Below are 16,952 nucleotides of genomic sequence, written 5' to 3' on the forward strand. Positions count from 1 at the left end.
TGACGCGGAAGGAACGTCACGGTAGGACGAATCGCCGCTAGGAACAAGGCGCAACAGCAGCCCCAAGGTGACTGAAGAATATGGGGGCGCACCTTGCCAGGAGATACTGGGGTGAACCCGAACCGGACCCCAATAACATGCCTGCTAGCCCTGAGGCGGGGGTCCTACCAGAAAGAGGTGAGGGGTCTGCTTGAAAGGACGCTTATGTATAGACTGTCATTGGCGCTTGCAAGTTTATATACAGAAGGAGGTAGTGCAATTTGTGTATGGGGAGAGGGGGTGGAGTGGACATATATTAGCATGTACAGATGGCAAACAATATCATGTAGGTATGTACAGAAGGTGGTGTGGCTATATATCTATCATCTATCTATCTATCATCATTATCATCTATCTATCTATCTATATATATCCTTTAAAGACAAAATATCCTTTAAAGACAAAAAAAAAAAGTATTTAATCATGCCATTAAAAAACAGGCCTGTTTTTTAATGGAATTATTAATTAAAATATATATATATTTTTTATCTTTAAAGGACCCTAGTGTGTACCTGCTTACTTTTGGCCTTTTTATGTGTATGGTTGCTCGAAGAGACGACCGATATTGCAAAAGGCTGCGGATGTTAGTTGACTCTGCCAGGTCCCAGCAAAATCTATGTTCAGGGCTGAATCGCCAGGTGGGGGTAGAATTTCTATTGTTTCTACCTCCATATCGGATGATTCAGCCCTGAATGTCAGTGAAGGGTGGGAAAAATCGAAATTGCTACATGTATGGCTACCTTAAGAAAGGTTGAGGGCCCCTGCTCTACAGACTTCTAGCAGTTCCTGATTCTGCTTATCATAGCAATTAGTACAAGCTGAATCCCACTGTGGTTTTTTTTAAAATTTTTTAAGTAGAGAAGACAATGGGAAACATCTCTCGTAGGGCCAGGTTTATAGTGATAGGGGCGTGGCAAACGGGGAGATTAGTCGCGGGCAACTAATCTCCCGAAATGCCATCCCACTGACGAGAATGTAAATTGCCGGTCGGATGGCATACGCGGTGCCGCGATTTCCACAAAATCGCGGAAGTTGCCTTGAGAGGAAGGCATTCTCGCCGGTTGGATGGAATTTCGGGGAGATTAGTCGCCTGCGACAAGGGAGATTAGTCTGCCATGGCCCTTACCAGATGGTTGGCCATGCTCCTGTGGCTGTAAGTTTTACCTCCAGCACCTTAGAAGCAGCTGCATCTGTGAACAGTTGCACTGTGAAATTCATCAAGCAAGTCTGCCTTTTACAATAAAGTGGAAATGGTTGCCAGATATTGATACCATTCTTTGATAGTTGGGGGTTCACCCCACCTGTTTGCTGGTACCCTTTCCACGCCACAGCTGGAGTCATTTTTAGAAGAACATGAGGAGCAACTGAAAATGCAAAGTGCTTGCAACATTTGTTTTTACTTTAAAGTGCTATGCACAACATTGCATTTTCAGTGTTCCCCCAGCTAGCTTTTATGTTTATTTACATTAAGGAATGCAAACCTTGTTTTGTACAATATTCTGTGCTTGTATGGCAACTTGGCAAGGTGACCGATATTACAGAAGGCTGCAGATATCAGTCGACTTGCCGATCGGGCAGGTTAAAAGATTTTGATCGGGCGCCATTAAAGGCGCCTGAGCAAAATCTACCTTCAGGGCTGAATCGGCAGAAGGAGGTAGAAATCCTATTGTTTCTACCTCCATATCTGAAGATTCAGCCCCGAGCATCAGTGTAGGGTTGGAAGGATCTTTTGTGCGACCATCGTGAGACAGAGAATTGCCACGTGTGTGGCAGCTTTAGACTCTGAGATGAGCTACAATTGCATTCATGTTGCACAAAGGGGGAATACTGCCCTTTAAAGATCAGTCCTGCTCATTGCATTCATGTTGCACTTGATTGCAGAATGTTGCAGCCCAATTCCCCCATTCTTAGTTTAAGAACGCCATTTGTTTCTCAGTTCCTCTCCATTAAGGTTGCTGTAGTAATGTGTTCCTCTTCCTCACTCAGTTATGGTGGCATCTCAGGAGCAGATGAACCTGGCACAAGTGCCCCTGGAGCAGAGGGATTATTGTGCTCATCACCTCATTGAGCTGATGAAATGCAAAAGGGACATGTGGCCCAATTTCCTGGCCTGCAAACATGAGCGCCACGAGTGGGACCTGTGCCAGCATGAAGAGTAAGTGCAGACTGGTTGGGGGAATGGATGCACTTAGTGTTGTATCTATGGCAGAGTGTACCTGCTCTATACAGTGCTGTATCTGTGGCAGAGAGTAGCCACTGTACTGTATACGTGGCCCTGAGTGCTGTATCTGTGGCAGAGAGTAGCCACTGTATATGTGGCCCTGAGTGCTGTATCTGTGGCAGAGAGCAGCCACTGTATATGTGGCCCTGAGTCCTGTACCTGTGGCAGAGAGTACCCACTGTATATGTGGCCCAGAGTGCTGTATCTGTGGCAGAGAGCAGCCACTGTATATGTGACACTAACTGCTGTATATGTGGAAGGGAGTACCCAATGTATATGTGGCACTGAATGCTGTATCTGTGGCAGAGTACCCACTGTATCTGTGGCGGAGAGGAGCCAATGTATATGTGGCCCTGAATGCTGTATATGTGGCACTGAATACCAGGTGCATGTGTGGCACTGAGTAGTTGGCTAGAACGTAAATTGTCTTAACTCTCTCTCAATATATTTATATTGCAGTTATGTTCAACGCATGAAACAATACGAACGTGAGAGGAGACTCCTGGTGCAACAGATAAAAGCGGAACAAGTGGAGGCAGCATAATTGCGCTCTCTTTTTCATTAGTTATTTGAACGTCTAACTTAAAGAAATAAACTTTATTCCTGAGCTTTGTTAGTATTACATTTGCCTGGCAGTATCTTTACTCATTCCTGGTGCTTGTTGCAGTATATAAAAATATATGGAAACTGTATTTTATATAAAGTGTCTTTTGTACTGCATACAATCACTACAGTCTAGTGAGGCCCTATATTTGCTCATAGCTTATACAGAGAGATAATAAAATCATGCATTCTTGGATATTCTGCACTAAACACAATTCAGCAGAAACAGCACCCTAATTCTGCTTACAGCCTGTATAGAGACAGATCATAAAGCTATTCAAGTATAGTAACTTGCCTTGCTACGTACAAATCAGCAGAAAAAGCCCCCTAATTCTGTTCACAGCCTGTATAGAGATATTGTAAAGCTATGCAAGTATAGGTATCTTCCCAGGCTATACACAGCTCCTAATTCTGCTCACTGCCTGTACATAGAGATTCCAAATGGTGTTTTCCTAAATATGAGTTGCAGTGTTGCCTTGTAATTAATCTGCATTTTGATACAATACACACATAAAGCTTTTCATTTATAATATTGCTTTGGATTGAAAGAAACTCCATGATATACATTAGGGATGCACTGAATCCCGAATTAGATTCGGGATTCGGGCTGAATCCATGTTTTTTTTTTTTAAGGATTCAGTTTTGGGCAAATCCATGGTCCCGGCCGAACCGAATCCTAATTAGCATAAATTTGCATATGCTAATTAGCATTCAGAAAGGGTTAAAGGAACAGTAACACCAAAAAATGAAAGAGCTTTAAAGTAATTAAAAAAAAAAAAAAAAAAAAATATATATACACTGTTGCCCTGCACTGGTAAAACTGGTGTGTTTGCTACAGTAACACTACTATAATTTATATAATAAGCTGCTGTGTAGCCACGGGGGCAGCCATTCAAGCTGGGAAAAAGGAGAAAAGGCACAGGTTACATAGCAGATAACAGATAAGTTCTGTAGAATACAATAGTGTTTTATCTGTTATCTGCTATGTGCCTGTGCCTTTTCTCCTTTGAATGGCTGCCTTCATGGCTACATAGCAGCTTATTTATATAAATTATAGTAGGGTTTCTGAAGTAAGCACACAACTTTTACCAGTGCAGGGCAGCAGCACATTATATTTTAGTTACTTTTATACACTTTCATTTTTTGGTGTTACTGTTCCTTTAAACGATCAGGGGAAAAACAATTTTCGCTGCACACATGGCGATTTTTAACTCCTTCCGATCCTAATAAGCATATGTTAATTAGGATTTGGATTCAACAAAATTCATCAGGGGGGGTTCGGCCAAACCCAAAAAAGTGGGTTCGGTGCATCCCTAATATAGACAAAATGTAAGCAGTAAATTTAAAACTGTTTAGTCCAAGGATATGAAAATTATGTAGCTTCTATAAACCTAAAATGTAATAGTGAATGGTGAGACTGTGGGATCAGGCGCCAGATAATTGGCTCTTTTAATATTTATCCAAAAATGCACTCATAAATTTTACTTCTTAGCTTTTAAATTGACACGGGTAGAAGTGGAAATCTAAATTTGAACATCACATGGCTTGTGAGTCCATTGATATCACATGGAGAAATCCTCGACCCAAACCTAACCCAGCTTCTTCTGGGTCAGGTAGGTTAGGGTTAGGTTATAGACCCACAGTAAGGTCACATAGCAAACAACAAGCATTAAATCTCTATTGGGCAGGGCTCTCTTTCCCTCCAGCCACTTGTTAATAAAATAAATACTGTATTTACAACAAACCAAGACAAAATATGCAATTATCCTTTTTTTTCCCCTCTAGCTCTGTGGACCAAAGACAAAACTCTAAATACCTTTTAAGTACAAGGTTAGTACACACCAAAGCCCTCCGAAATGCTTAGGTTTCCTTCTGCAGGTAACATTGTGCGACTTAGGAAACCAAAGCGATGTGAAAGGCTTTCCACCGGCAACTTCTATTGTTGGTGAAAACCCTTTTTGGAGTGGGTACTCGCCTGCAATAGCAGCGATCTATCGTGGGCGAGTAAGTCTCTCTGTTGGTGCTTGCCCTAAATACATAGAGATACAGGTATGGGATCTGTTATCCGGAAACCCATTATCCAGAAAGCTCCGAATTACGGAAAGCCTTTCTCCCATTTGACTCAATTTTAATCAAATAATTCAGATTTTTAAAATGTATTTCCTTTTTCTCTGTAGTAATAAAAAAGTACCTTTTATTTGGTCCCAACTAAGATATAATTAATCCTTACTGGAGGCAAAACAAACCTATTGGGTTTAATTAATGTTTTAATGATTTTGTAATATCAATAAGGTATGGGGATCCAAATCATGGAAAGACCCCTTATCTGGAATACCCTTGGTCAAGCATTCTGGATAACAGGTCCTATACCTGAATTACAACCCATGTGACTGCTTCCAAACAGACACATTCAGGATTAATTTTGTTTGGGTAGTTATCTCTATTTATTTGCTTTTGCTTTCCAATTTTCACAGTACAAATTTTTCCTGAGAAACCCTGGCAACTTAACAGCCCCCTGGATTCCCCTGCTTGTCTGTGACCCCATCATAGAGTTCTAGATTAACTCTTTCCTATCTTAGCATTGAAAAAAAACACACAAGCAGAGCCAGTAAAAGGTGGAAAAGAGTTTATGCTCTGTGCTCCAGAAAGTTAAAGGACCCTGACACTGAATAAATGGACAAACAATAACGTTTTGCTTAAAGGGGGAGGACATTTTTAGTAGGTTAATGGAGAAATGAATATCCTAAATATTGATATCAGCAAATGCAGAGGATCTTGTTACAAAAGCAACACATGCATAAAGCATTAAAGTGTTTATGCCCTATTCAGTCTAATTAGGTTCCAAGATCAATCCACATGGTGTTTTACCTTCATGTGTATAAAACCAAACAAATATTGAAACTTTAAACCACAAGCTTAGAACTTTCACTCCAAATTTATTTTTTTATTCTTCAGCATAATGGCAATTATTTAAAAACACCCTGTCCCATAAATGACAAAAAAGCAGCAGTTAGAGAGGGGCCATTCCTATGAAATTTAAGTGTATACCACCATAGGCAATGTATGTGATATACCATACAGAAGAGAAAGACTGTTTTAGAAAATAAGAATCTAAATAATCTGAGTATTAGTGAGTAGGCAGTCCCTTAATATTGCTAATACTGTATGTTCCAGCAAAGCATGTTTATCTTAAATATCCCCAAGCTTATCCATGAGGCAAGGGTATACATTTTTGTAGCACATGCAATAAATTATGAAGAGTTCAAAATTGTGTAATATTCCCCAGTGACTGAAATTTTGTGGCAAATATCAGCATGTGCTATTAGTGTGCAAACAGCACTTGGCTTTCTCCCACTTCCTTGATACAGATCCGCCTCACAGCCAGATCTCAACTGGCAACTAAACAACTTTAGTAAGCAGCACTTGTATCTCTAAATATTTCCCCACAGCACTATGCTAAAAAGAATGCATGCATTTAGACATCAAATGGGTCAGGCTGGATAACAGACTGTATTATTAACCTTTTTTTAGTCCCTTCCGCAACGGACTGATTTAGACTTTAGGGGATCTGGCTACATAGGCTGCTGCTATAGCAGGGTTTAGGTTTAAGAATGAATATACCTTTATTAAGGAATAGGTATGCAGGCCAAATCATTAGGAAAACTGCTTGGGGAATTTCCTTGGCCCTTAATATGCCCCTATTCTTATTTTCATAAACAACATTCTATAAGGAGCTACTGGTAATATGTGTGCATTCTGTGTGATACCTCCATTTCCATGTACCAGAGTACTACAAAAAGGGATTACGGTGTCTGTTTCTGACTAACAGTCTATGATTGGAGACAGTGCTTGTTTGACATTGTTGTAATCTGCTTGTGCATGTCTAGTATGACAGAATATAACCCTTTTAGTGCCACAGTTTGCAGCTTCTACAGTATCAGCAATCAGTGACCTACTTGCTAATAAATCAAATGCAGTTTGCATTAGTTATATGCGGGCCAGCCTGAAAGTTTGTGCTACCATTCACAAAGCTTTTGCAGGCCACAGCCTTACTGTGCCCCACTTCCACCTCTAGACATAACTACTATTAGATTCGTACCTACGTGCCTTGCCCCTTTCCTGATGTCAGGGCGGGCACGGGTCTAAAAATACCAAGGCTCGGTGGGTTAGATCGACTTTGTCAATCCACGCATCACTAGTTTGCATGTTTATACGGCAACACAGTGCGCATTTGACGAGAATGCCAACAATTTAAGGCATTAACACATTATAGGGCATTTATGAAGAATATCATTATTACCATTTATCATTTGTTGTTATTTACCCACCAGCAAAATGGTTTTCTTAAAAAGCGTTTTAGAATTTGAAAAAACACAGGCTTAAACACAACAGGCCATTTCACTAAAATTTATTTACAATCCAAAATGTTTAGAAACCAATACTAAATTGCACACCATAGCAATTAGACTCAAAGTTTTTGGAATTCGAATTGTTAAAAGAGAAACTGAAACATACATCCATGGCCTAATGGTTTTTTTAACCGACCATTAAAATAAAAACAAGTATTTCTTTAGTATGGTATGAATTTTACAAATGGTATACACTGCACTACCCCCAAAAGCCCTACATACTAGAATGCATGAAATCTCCCACCAGACCATCCGTATACAGCACCTGGCTATAAACTAATTGCAACTTCAGTCTCAAAAAGTCCACAGGGTTCATCCCAGAGAATAAAGAACGGAATTAAACCATTCCAGTTCTACTGACCTACTTCGGCTAAAAGCACAAGTAGCACAAAATAGTAGGCAGGAGTTGCTCCTGCAAGGTACACATCAATCTTTGCCGAGATAGGTGGGGTGGGCTTTAATGCAGACATTACACATTTGCATCATATGTGTTGTGCTTATGATAAACAAGAACAGCAGTTTCCTGTAAGAGTGATGGCACAAGGGATGTTTTGCTGCCTGCACTAAATCTCCTACAATGCAGATAACAAAACTACTGAATATACCTTTTGTATTGCAGTCAAATGTACTCACTGCCAAACTGCAGGATTTACTGTGGGTGACTAAACCTTCTCTGTGCCATCACCCTTAAAGGCAAGTGTACTGTAGCTCAAACACCGTAAAACATAAAAGTGAGTGTATTGAAAATTCACTGCCCTATCAAAGTTCTAGCTGTGTGCAGTATTTTGAGTGCCTTGGGTTTCTTTCAGATTCTCTTCTTTGTCCTCCTTTGTGGGCTGTTGGGGTTTTTCCTCCTTACTACTCTTTATCACCTCCTGTAGATTGTACTTCCTAAACACAGTATAGTCCTTCACAACACTAAAGCAGCAGACATTCTTTATGATTTCAACTATGACAGTATACTCTGGGTTACTTAAATCCACCTTGTTTTCTGGGTTCTGGCTTGCGACAATCCCTAAAAACAAAATTAAAGTAAAAAAAATATATATATAAGACTCTACAAGAAAATACATGCTAAAATATTCAACAAAGTGAGGCGAGTGGAAATGAAACAGCCCTTGCACCCTTATGTAGTTATACCTGCTAGTTCCTTTATCACTTCATCTCTATTCATATGGTTGTTGTTCCGTGCTTTATATGCAATCTGAAAGGTTCCCTTGTTGGGAGATTTAAACCAGGGTGCAAAAAATGTCTCCGCGTATTTCTTCAAGTCCTCAAGAAAAGCCTTGCATGTACCAGAAACGGGCAGCATGCGGAGGATGACCCTGGTCTTCTTCTTCTTGGTTGTGTGCACGTCTTTCAAAATATGATGCACCAGCTTCTCAGGCTCTGAAACAGCAACCGAGAAATCAATCAGCAAAGTTATACTTACACACTGACATTAAAGGGGAAAAATGCAGAAATGTTTTAGATTTCAAGAGTCCTAGGAATTTGATTTAAAGGCCAAATTTGCCCACATAACATCCAGTTAGAGGCTCTCTGGCAATTGTGCCTGTATAGCCAATCTGTACCTGGCTTCCAGCAGGCATGCTCCTAGTCAGCGATTACTAGAGCAATCCTTAAACTAGATGTGATGCGGCCAAAGGTGGTGATGATGCGGCCAAAAGTGGTAACCCCACTGCGCAACTCTGCAAAAAGAATTCATATTCTTATATGCAGCAAAAATATTGGCTTGTCTACATCACCTGTGAAAAAAGAAAAAAAAACTTTTAATTTTCCTTTTCCTGGAGACAAAGGGTGGGAGGTGCAATATAACCTCTCTAATATTTCATGACAAATAATTAGCAACTCTTTCAAAAACAAGCTTACCCACATTCAGTGTTCTAATAAAAATAACATTGTTTGCTCCACTTTCCACAGACTGAAATCTACGCAGGTTTTTTTCTGTTGAAGTGCGAATCTGATCGACTTCTTTCTTTAGAGCTGCTTCTGCATCATCATCCTCTTCCTCACTTTCTGATAGCCCATCGTCTTTCTCACTTAGCTATGCAGAAGAGAATTGTTTTAACACATATTGAAGGGTATGGTGTCCTGTTTGGTCAGTGCATCAGCTAGTAACATGTATACGGTAGGCAGCCACCAGCTTCCCAGGCATGCCCTGTCCTACTTAGACTTTCAGACCTGGCACATGTGTACTACATAACTTTTCTTAAGAAAAAAATTAAGTGGTGCAGGGGATGCCTGGAAACCATAGCAGTGCCCACACTGGAGATAACTATCCCTGGTCAGTGTTGCTAAACAACAGGAGCACTGGGTAAAACGTAAGTAATGGTGGGTACCTAACAAATTTGCACCACCAAGTGGTGCAGGCATTCCTTGTCCTTTAAACTGAACACATACAAAGACAAAATTTGTTCTCCTATTTGGTGGATAACGTCTTTACAGGCTATTTTTTTTTTCTTTTTGACTATAACCTTGTATTTCCACTGACACTGAATCTATCTAACTTGTCTGACAACTGAGTAATGAGTTCTGTGACTCTTGAACTAGCATTTTTTCAGCTGCTGTTGTACTAAAAATACCAGCATCCATACTGGCATAACGTCAACAGCGAATGGAGAATGGTGGTACAACATGTATTACACATAAGCTCTAACATTCCCCAGTAATGAGTACACTACAGAATATTCAGATTGCCGTTGGGGGACTGGTGTGCTCCAAATAGTATTGTTCTAATAAGAAGGGCCCTCCTTACCTCCTGTGTCAGTCACTATGTATGTATGTATATCTTTATTTATAAAGCGCTACTTATGTATGCAGCGCTGTACAGTAGAATACATTAATGCATTAAAGGGGGTTAAGATAATAATAGATAAATACAAAGTATAACAATAAATACAAGATACAGTTGCGATAAGTTATTCGTATTCTGTACGAATAATGTGCTTACTCTATCATACAGAGCTGCAAAATATTTTAGTGCTTTATAAATACTTATATATATATATATATATATATACATACACACATGTAGAAATATGAGCCGCACTCACAGGACTTAGTGTGAGAAAAAAAAAACAAATTTATTGAAGCATAAAGCTATTAGCTTTATGCTTCAATAAATTTGTTTTTTTTTTCTCACACTAAGTCCTGTGAGTGCGGCTCATATTTCTACATGTACCGGTATATTTTTGTTTGACACTGCACCCAGGCATTCCAAATCCCATTTTTATGTGAGTGCCAGTTGCCATATTGCATATATATATATATATATATATATATATATATATATACACACACACTTTGTAAAGTTATTATGGTTGTACATTTATGGCATTCCAGCATTGAAATGTGGCTCTGTTGCTCTTTAGCAAAAGAACATCCAGCAGGGATTGAAGATATTCCTACAAATAACATTTTTTTTAGCTGCAAACAGATTTCATTAGAAATATTGAAGGCTGTACCTTCTCAGGACCATACATCTGATCCCCATATTCATTCAGTAGGCTGTAGGCTTCTGCTACACATTTCCGCTCATTCATGTTACAGGTGATAAGGATCCCTTGCATTCCAACCTCCAGCTCATGGCGCCGCTTCTGCCTCTTGGCATTGCCGCAGAATTGAGACTTATATCTTTTCTTGCCCTTTTGCCCATCTGTGCTCATGATTGGTGTGGAATAATAAAAAAGTTCCTGGTGCTAACAACAGTTACAGCCTTCACCTAGATGTGTATTCCTGGTATCTGTCTCTAGGCAAAGAAATCAAGAAAAGGTTATATTCCAATCAACCTAACATCAAGTAAAATGTGCAATAAAATGAAAATGATTGTGCATTCATTACTTTCACGGTATTATTTTTAATGCAATGTTTATATGAATTTGCACAAAGTTGCTGTGCAATATTCATGTCCAACCTATTCACCATAAAGGGAATTGGAGGTAGAACCTCACAACAGGTGCCTTGTTGTGAAGGTATGTATGTATGTATTCAAATTTACAAAGATTCCTAGTTGCAATGTAGATTAAAGGGCACATATAATAAAACTGTTTCGCCTACCAGAGATCTGTAAAAATGGCCCCTTTAACAAGGTGATCCACTACCACCAAGTTGCCTAGTGTTTGACTACCAATCCATATCTAGAATATACAGATGTATAGGAATAATGGAAGTGGACATGAGATTGCTTGCTGCTGGATTAACTATTGCTGGGTAAACTTTGCCACTGTTCTCCCACGCAACATTAAATAATATTCCTAGAGGGGCAGTACTCCCTATATATCTGTCATCAGTTGTGAGGCAGAAATAGGCGCCACACACACACAGATTATAGGGACCAATGTGTTTAACCTATTCATTGGTTACACAGTGCGACATTTCAGGGGCACAAGTCCCACACACAGTCTTCTCATTCACAGCCACAAATCTACCCTAGGCCGACACATTGCTTAAGCAGCGTTCTATTATTTAGCAAACAGTAGGCAATTATTAGAATCACACACTACCTTCTACACGCAGCCCGCACGTTATCTCCGTGTTACTGCGAGAGCATGGCCGCAGCTGGTTCCTAAGGGTCCGCCGGTGACGTCACGAACATGTGACCGTCTCCAACACGTGACATTCGGCGCCTTCTTCAAATGGCTGTAGGAATAGGTCACTCAGTAGTGTATTGCGTTGCGCTGGGTAGCATTATTTTTTTCTTGGGGCAGGATTACATGCAGGAGTTTAGTTAGTTCTTGCTGAGGCGCTTTCGGTTCAGTGGTGGCTGCGGATCTATTACAGACTTGCTGGCCTCTCTAAGGCGTGTGCCCTTAAAGCAACAGTAACATAATTTTTTTAAGTAAAATATCTGTTCTACTCTGCTCCAATAATTGCCCTGTCCTGCACAATGCTTTATTAAAAAAATACCTCAGAAACTCTGTCTCCGGTCCTTTCAAATAAGGGGACGCAGCAATGAGGTGTCAGTTTATGGATGAGGGGTTTGGACATGTGTAAGCAAGGCGTTATTAGGTATGTGTATGCCTTGCAGTGTTGTTTGTGTCCATAGTTGTATACCTGTGGGAAGGTGAGGCTGTATGTGCCACCCTTATATATGTTTCTGTCTTTTGGGGGTATGTCAGGAATGGGGGATAGGTTGGGTCAGCCTGTGTGTGCCCCCAAGGTATGTGTTTCATTGTGGGTACAATGTTTTAAAGGAGACATATCCTATAAAAATGATGAATGTGCCAGTGAATGATACTCCTCTAGATATAGAAGGGCTGTGCTTTAAAAAGTTGTGTTTCTGACTGATTTATTGAGAAATTCCACCAAAACCCCACTAGCCCCGCCCATCTGTTCCACTTCCTGCTGGCTGAATTCTCTGGATGAGCTGGGGAGCCGGAGGCCCTCCGTACACTGAATTGTAGGATAGGAACCAATCAGCAGCTAGGCTGACCTGATAGGGAACTGAAGCCTGTCAGTGCTTGTGTGAGTGCAGGGCTGTGATTGGCTCTCCCCCTCCTACTGTGCTTCTGGCAGGGACCATTAGGACACGCCCACTCTTCATTTCATACTGGATGGAGAAGTGATACGATCTATAGGGAAGCTCAATAAAGGGGCCATTTTTACAGATAGGATTAATGTTTAGAACAAAGTGAAACCAGCACCGTATATTATTCATAATTGCCTACAAAATTAGCGTTTTTTCCATTTATCCAATATGTCTCCTTTAACCCTTTACCTGCCAAGCACGTAGGTACTACACGCTGGCAGAAAAATGCCAAGCACAAAGTGCTTACATGCTTCGCGTTAAAGGGCTTCCACACTGCACTAGCAGTTTTTGCCACCAAGCAGCGGTTGGGATCACAACCCCCTTGGCTCACCTGATTGTCACAGGACCTGACATCTAGCAAACGCCCACTCACTTCCTGCTGTGTAGGCTCTGCAATTCTGGTACCCTCAATGCAGAAATGGTAAGTGCCCTTTCTTTACACATTTACACACACATACATACACTTACACATTTTACTAAAGTTCTCTTTTTTTTTTTTTTCTTTTCTGGCTTTTTTTTTTCTTTTGTACACTCTTGCAGATATTTACACACTCACATATACACACATTTACACACTTTTTAGAGCCGTACACACATGCATACACAAACATACTTTTTAAATTTTATTTAGTTCTTTATTTTATCATTTTGCCTCTCGTTTTCTCCCTAAATACTGTTGATTTCACAGTGTGGCTATTGGATCAACTATTCAGACCCCTAACCACGCAGTTTGATCACTAATTTTTTTATTTCATTGAATTACCAAATTGTATTTTGTTTTGTGTTGTTTTTTTTAGCGTAGCTTTGCAGTTTGCTAGTTTGGAGTAGAAAGACAGAATTACCCATTGTGGATTCATCAGAATATGTACTTTCCAAAAATATATGGTTTATGGTAAGTCTTTGTACTGTTAGGGGGTCTTACAGCTCATAATAAGCAGTCGGGGCTTTGTTCACAGAAGGCAAATTGACAGGTTAGAAAATTCATATGCACTATTTTCATTTGGGGTCCGTACATGCCACCTGCTTTGGTATATCTATACATATTGGGCATCAAACTGATCAGTAGACCCTTAGCCCTTTAGGGTGGTTTCCAATTGTATGTAAGACATTAGTGAGATAAATGTGGCATGGCAATATATTTAGGTGCTTTAGCACAGCTTTGCAGTTTGGTATTTTGGAGTAGAAAAAGATAATTACCCATTTTGGATTCAACAGGATGTGTACTTTCCAAAAATATATGGTTTTCAGGGGTCACCATAATTTGTTTTGTAGCTTTTAAATCACATAAACCTGGCAGTGTTTATAAATTAGAGTAAATGTAACCCATCAAATAAGTATGCACAAGGTAGATTTGGTAGTCTTTACATGCTATATACTTCGATAAACCTATGAATATTAGGTATCAAACTGTTCAGTGAACCCCAGGCATTCATATTTAGGGTGTTTTATCTTGGAACCTAATGATATGTGGGAGATAAGATGCTGCAAAATGAAAGCTTTGAGGTGAATTTCTGAATTGTAACCAAAATCACCAAATTTAGGAATGGTTTGCTGCTTGGTACTTTGGAATAGAAAGACATGTACCCAATTTGGATTCGGGGAATGTGTACTTTCCAAAAATATATGATTTTCTGGGGTGAACATACTTTTTTTCTACCTTTGCCCCTCGAAAAATGCTGTAAATGTGCTGTTTTTGCAGCACCTGGAATTACAGAACGGATAGCTCGAATGGGGTGTCTATATGCCACATACTTAGATAAACCCAGGGCCGCCATCAGGGGGGCACAGCGGGTACAGCTGTCCCGGGCCCGGGCAATTTTTACTTTTAAAGGGGGCCCGGCGGTGCTACAGTTTTCTTTGTAGCTCGGGCCCCCTTTAATAAATTCCGGGCCCTGTCATTGGTCAGCTAGATGGTTGCGCCCCGTGTGTACGGGTGACGTCAGTACGCACAGGGCGCAACCTTATAAAAGGGCCTGTGTGCATTCGCGTGTAGACAGAAGTGTAGAAGCGTCGAGCGTGAAGGATACGAAGCCACGGAGAAGCCGCCAAAGAGCAGAAGTAAAACTGCTGCTGGGCACCAATGTATTAGGGGGGGCACTGCTCTTGGCACCAATGTACTAGGGGGGCAGTGCTGCTGGGCACCAATGTACTAGGGGGGCACTGCTGCTGGGCACCAATGTATTAGGGGGGCACTGCTCTTGGCACCAATGTACTAGGGGGGCAGTGCTGCTGGGCACCAATGTACTAGGGGGGCACTGCTGCTGGGCACCAATGTACTAGGGGGGCACTGCTCTTGGCACCAATGTACTAGGGGGCACTGCTGCTGGGCACCAATGTACTAGGGGGGCACTGCTGCTGGGCACCAATGTACTAGGGGGGCACTGCTGCTTGGCACCAATGTACTAGGGGGGCACTGCTGCTGGGCACCAATGTATTAGGGGGGCTGCGGGGCACACTAACTTATGTGGGCACTGCTGCTGGGCACCAATGTACAAGGGGGGCACTGCTGCTGGGCACCAATGTACTAGGGGGGCACTGCTGCTGGGCACCAATGTATTAGGGGGGCACTGCTGCTGGGCACCAACGTATTAGGGGGGCTGCGGGGCACACTGACTTATGGGGGCACTGCTGCTGGGCACCAATGTACTAGGGGGGCACTGCTGCTGGGCACCAATGTACTAGGGGGGCACTGCTTTTGGCACCAATGTACTAGGGAGGCACTGCTGCTGGGCATCAATGTACTAGGGGGGCACTGCTGCTGGGCATCAATGTACTAGGGGGGTACTGCCCTTGGCACCAATGTACTAGGGGGGCACTGCTGCTGGGCACCAATGTATTAGGGGGGCACTGCTCTTGGCACCAATGTATTAGGGGGGCACTGTTGCTGGGCACCAATGTATTAGGGGGGCCCTGGCTACCAATGTTTTAGGGGCACTGGCTACCAATGTTTGTGTGTCCTTTGTACTGATGGGAGGGGTCACTGGGGGAGGGGCCATTAGGGGGCAGGGCGTGTGAGGAAGAGGAGGGCCCTGAAAATTTTGTTGTGAGGGGCCCCGTGATTTCTGATGGTGGCCCTGGATAAACCTATACATATTGGATATCAAACTGTTCCGTGGACCCCAGGCATTCATATTTAGGGTGTTTTATCTTGGTACCTAATAGGATGTGGGAGAAAAGATGCTGCAACGTGGAAGTTTTGAGGTCATTTTTCAATGTTACAAATGTTTATTATAAATTGCAACTTAATAGTTTGGACTACAAAGATGCATTTACACATTTTTGATTTAGAATCTCTTCTTTCCAATAATTTGTAGTTTTCTAGGGTAAACCTACTGTTGGTGGAATGTTGAGAGCAGTGCTTTGGAAATTTGGTACTGGAGTTTTTGACCTATACAAGTGAGAAATCTCCATAAAACTATATATATTTGGTATCGGTGTGTTCAGGAGACATAGAACTCCAAGTCATTCTGTGTTGCCGTACATAAAATAAATTGATTCTGATATACGTGTTTTATTATGGGAAACATTTTTTAGACACTTAGAAACCTATATCTTGTTATGGAAGTAGAATTACACAAAAATTCTCTTGCATATTTAAAAAGCTTAGGTTGTCCTAAAAAAAAACTTTTTTGTTTCCTGGGTAAACTAAACCCACCCCCACCAGGAAAGGCCTCTAGAATGCACATTGTTCAAAAATGGTCTGGCAATAAAATTACCAAATTGGGCAAATCGGCTGGCAGTGAAAGGGTTAAAACATACATTTGTTGGTTCATGAAATTAACTTTAAGTGGTATTTGCAATGTACATCATGTAATTCAGAAATAAAAAAAAAAAAATAACCAATAAAAACATGACAGAATCCTTTTACGTTTACTTATGTAAATTAACCTCTTATGTCAACTAAATATTTCATCTTGGGCATATATTTTTATAGAAAAGTCAGAATGAGCTTGCTTGATAGTGAGACAGAGAAATTTGTTTTATTCAGGTATGTAGATTCAGTGATTAGCATTGCTACTATATTACTATGTTCATTTTCAACACCTTTCATCCTTCATAGGGTCTTCAGGAAAATGATCATTTTGTTCGGAGAACAAGCCCTTGCATAGTGGTTACATTTTAACAGCTAAACAACACCCATTTGTTGTGTGTA

General features: G+C 41.0%; 2 protein-coding genes across 2 annotated transcripts; one reads left to right on the forward strand and one right to left on the reverse strand.

The window, feature by feature from the left end:
• Positions 1-57: 57 nt before the first annotated feature.
• Positions 58-2,882, forward strand: ndufb7 (NADH:ubiquinone oxidoreductase subunit B7). The gene is made up of 3 exons (NM_001017236.2): positions 58-177; positions 2,026-2,194; positions 2,720-2,882. Exons 1-3 carry the CDS (start codon positions 81-83, stop codon positions 2,802-2,804), a joined length of 351 nt encoding a protein of 116 aa, NP_001017236.1. The 5' UTR covers positions 58-80; the 3' UTR covers positions 2,805-2,882.
• Positions 2,883-7,257: 4,375 nt separating this feature from the next.
• On the reverse strand, positions 7,258-11,818 carry thumpd1 (THUMP domain containing 1). The gene is made up of 5 exons (NM_203728.1): positions 11,775-11,818; positions 10,737-11,020; positions 9,142-9,316; positions 8,413-8,661; positions 7,258-8,287 (listed from the first exon to the last, which is right to left on the reverse strand). The coding sequence occupies exons 2-5, from the start codon at positions 10,935-10,937 to the stop codon at positions 8,040-8,042; spliced, it is 873 nt and encodes a 290-aa protein (NP_989059.1). The 5' UTR covers positions 10,938-11,020; positions 11,775-11,818; the 3' UTR covers positions 7,258-8,039.
• Positions 11,819-16,952: the final 5,134 nt, after the last annotated feature.

Source organism: Xenopus tropicalis, chromosome 9 (assembly GCF_000004195.4).
Source record: "Xenopus tropicalis strain Nigerian chromosome 9, UCB_Xtro_10.0, whole genome shotgun sequence".
Lineage (NCBI taxonomy): Eukaryota > Metazoa > Chordata > Amphibia > Anura > Pipidae > Xenopus > Xenopus tropicalis.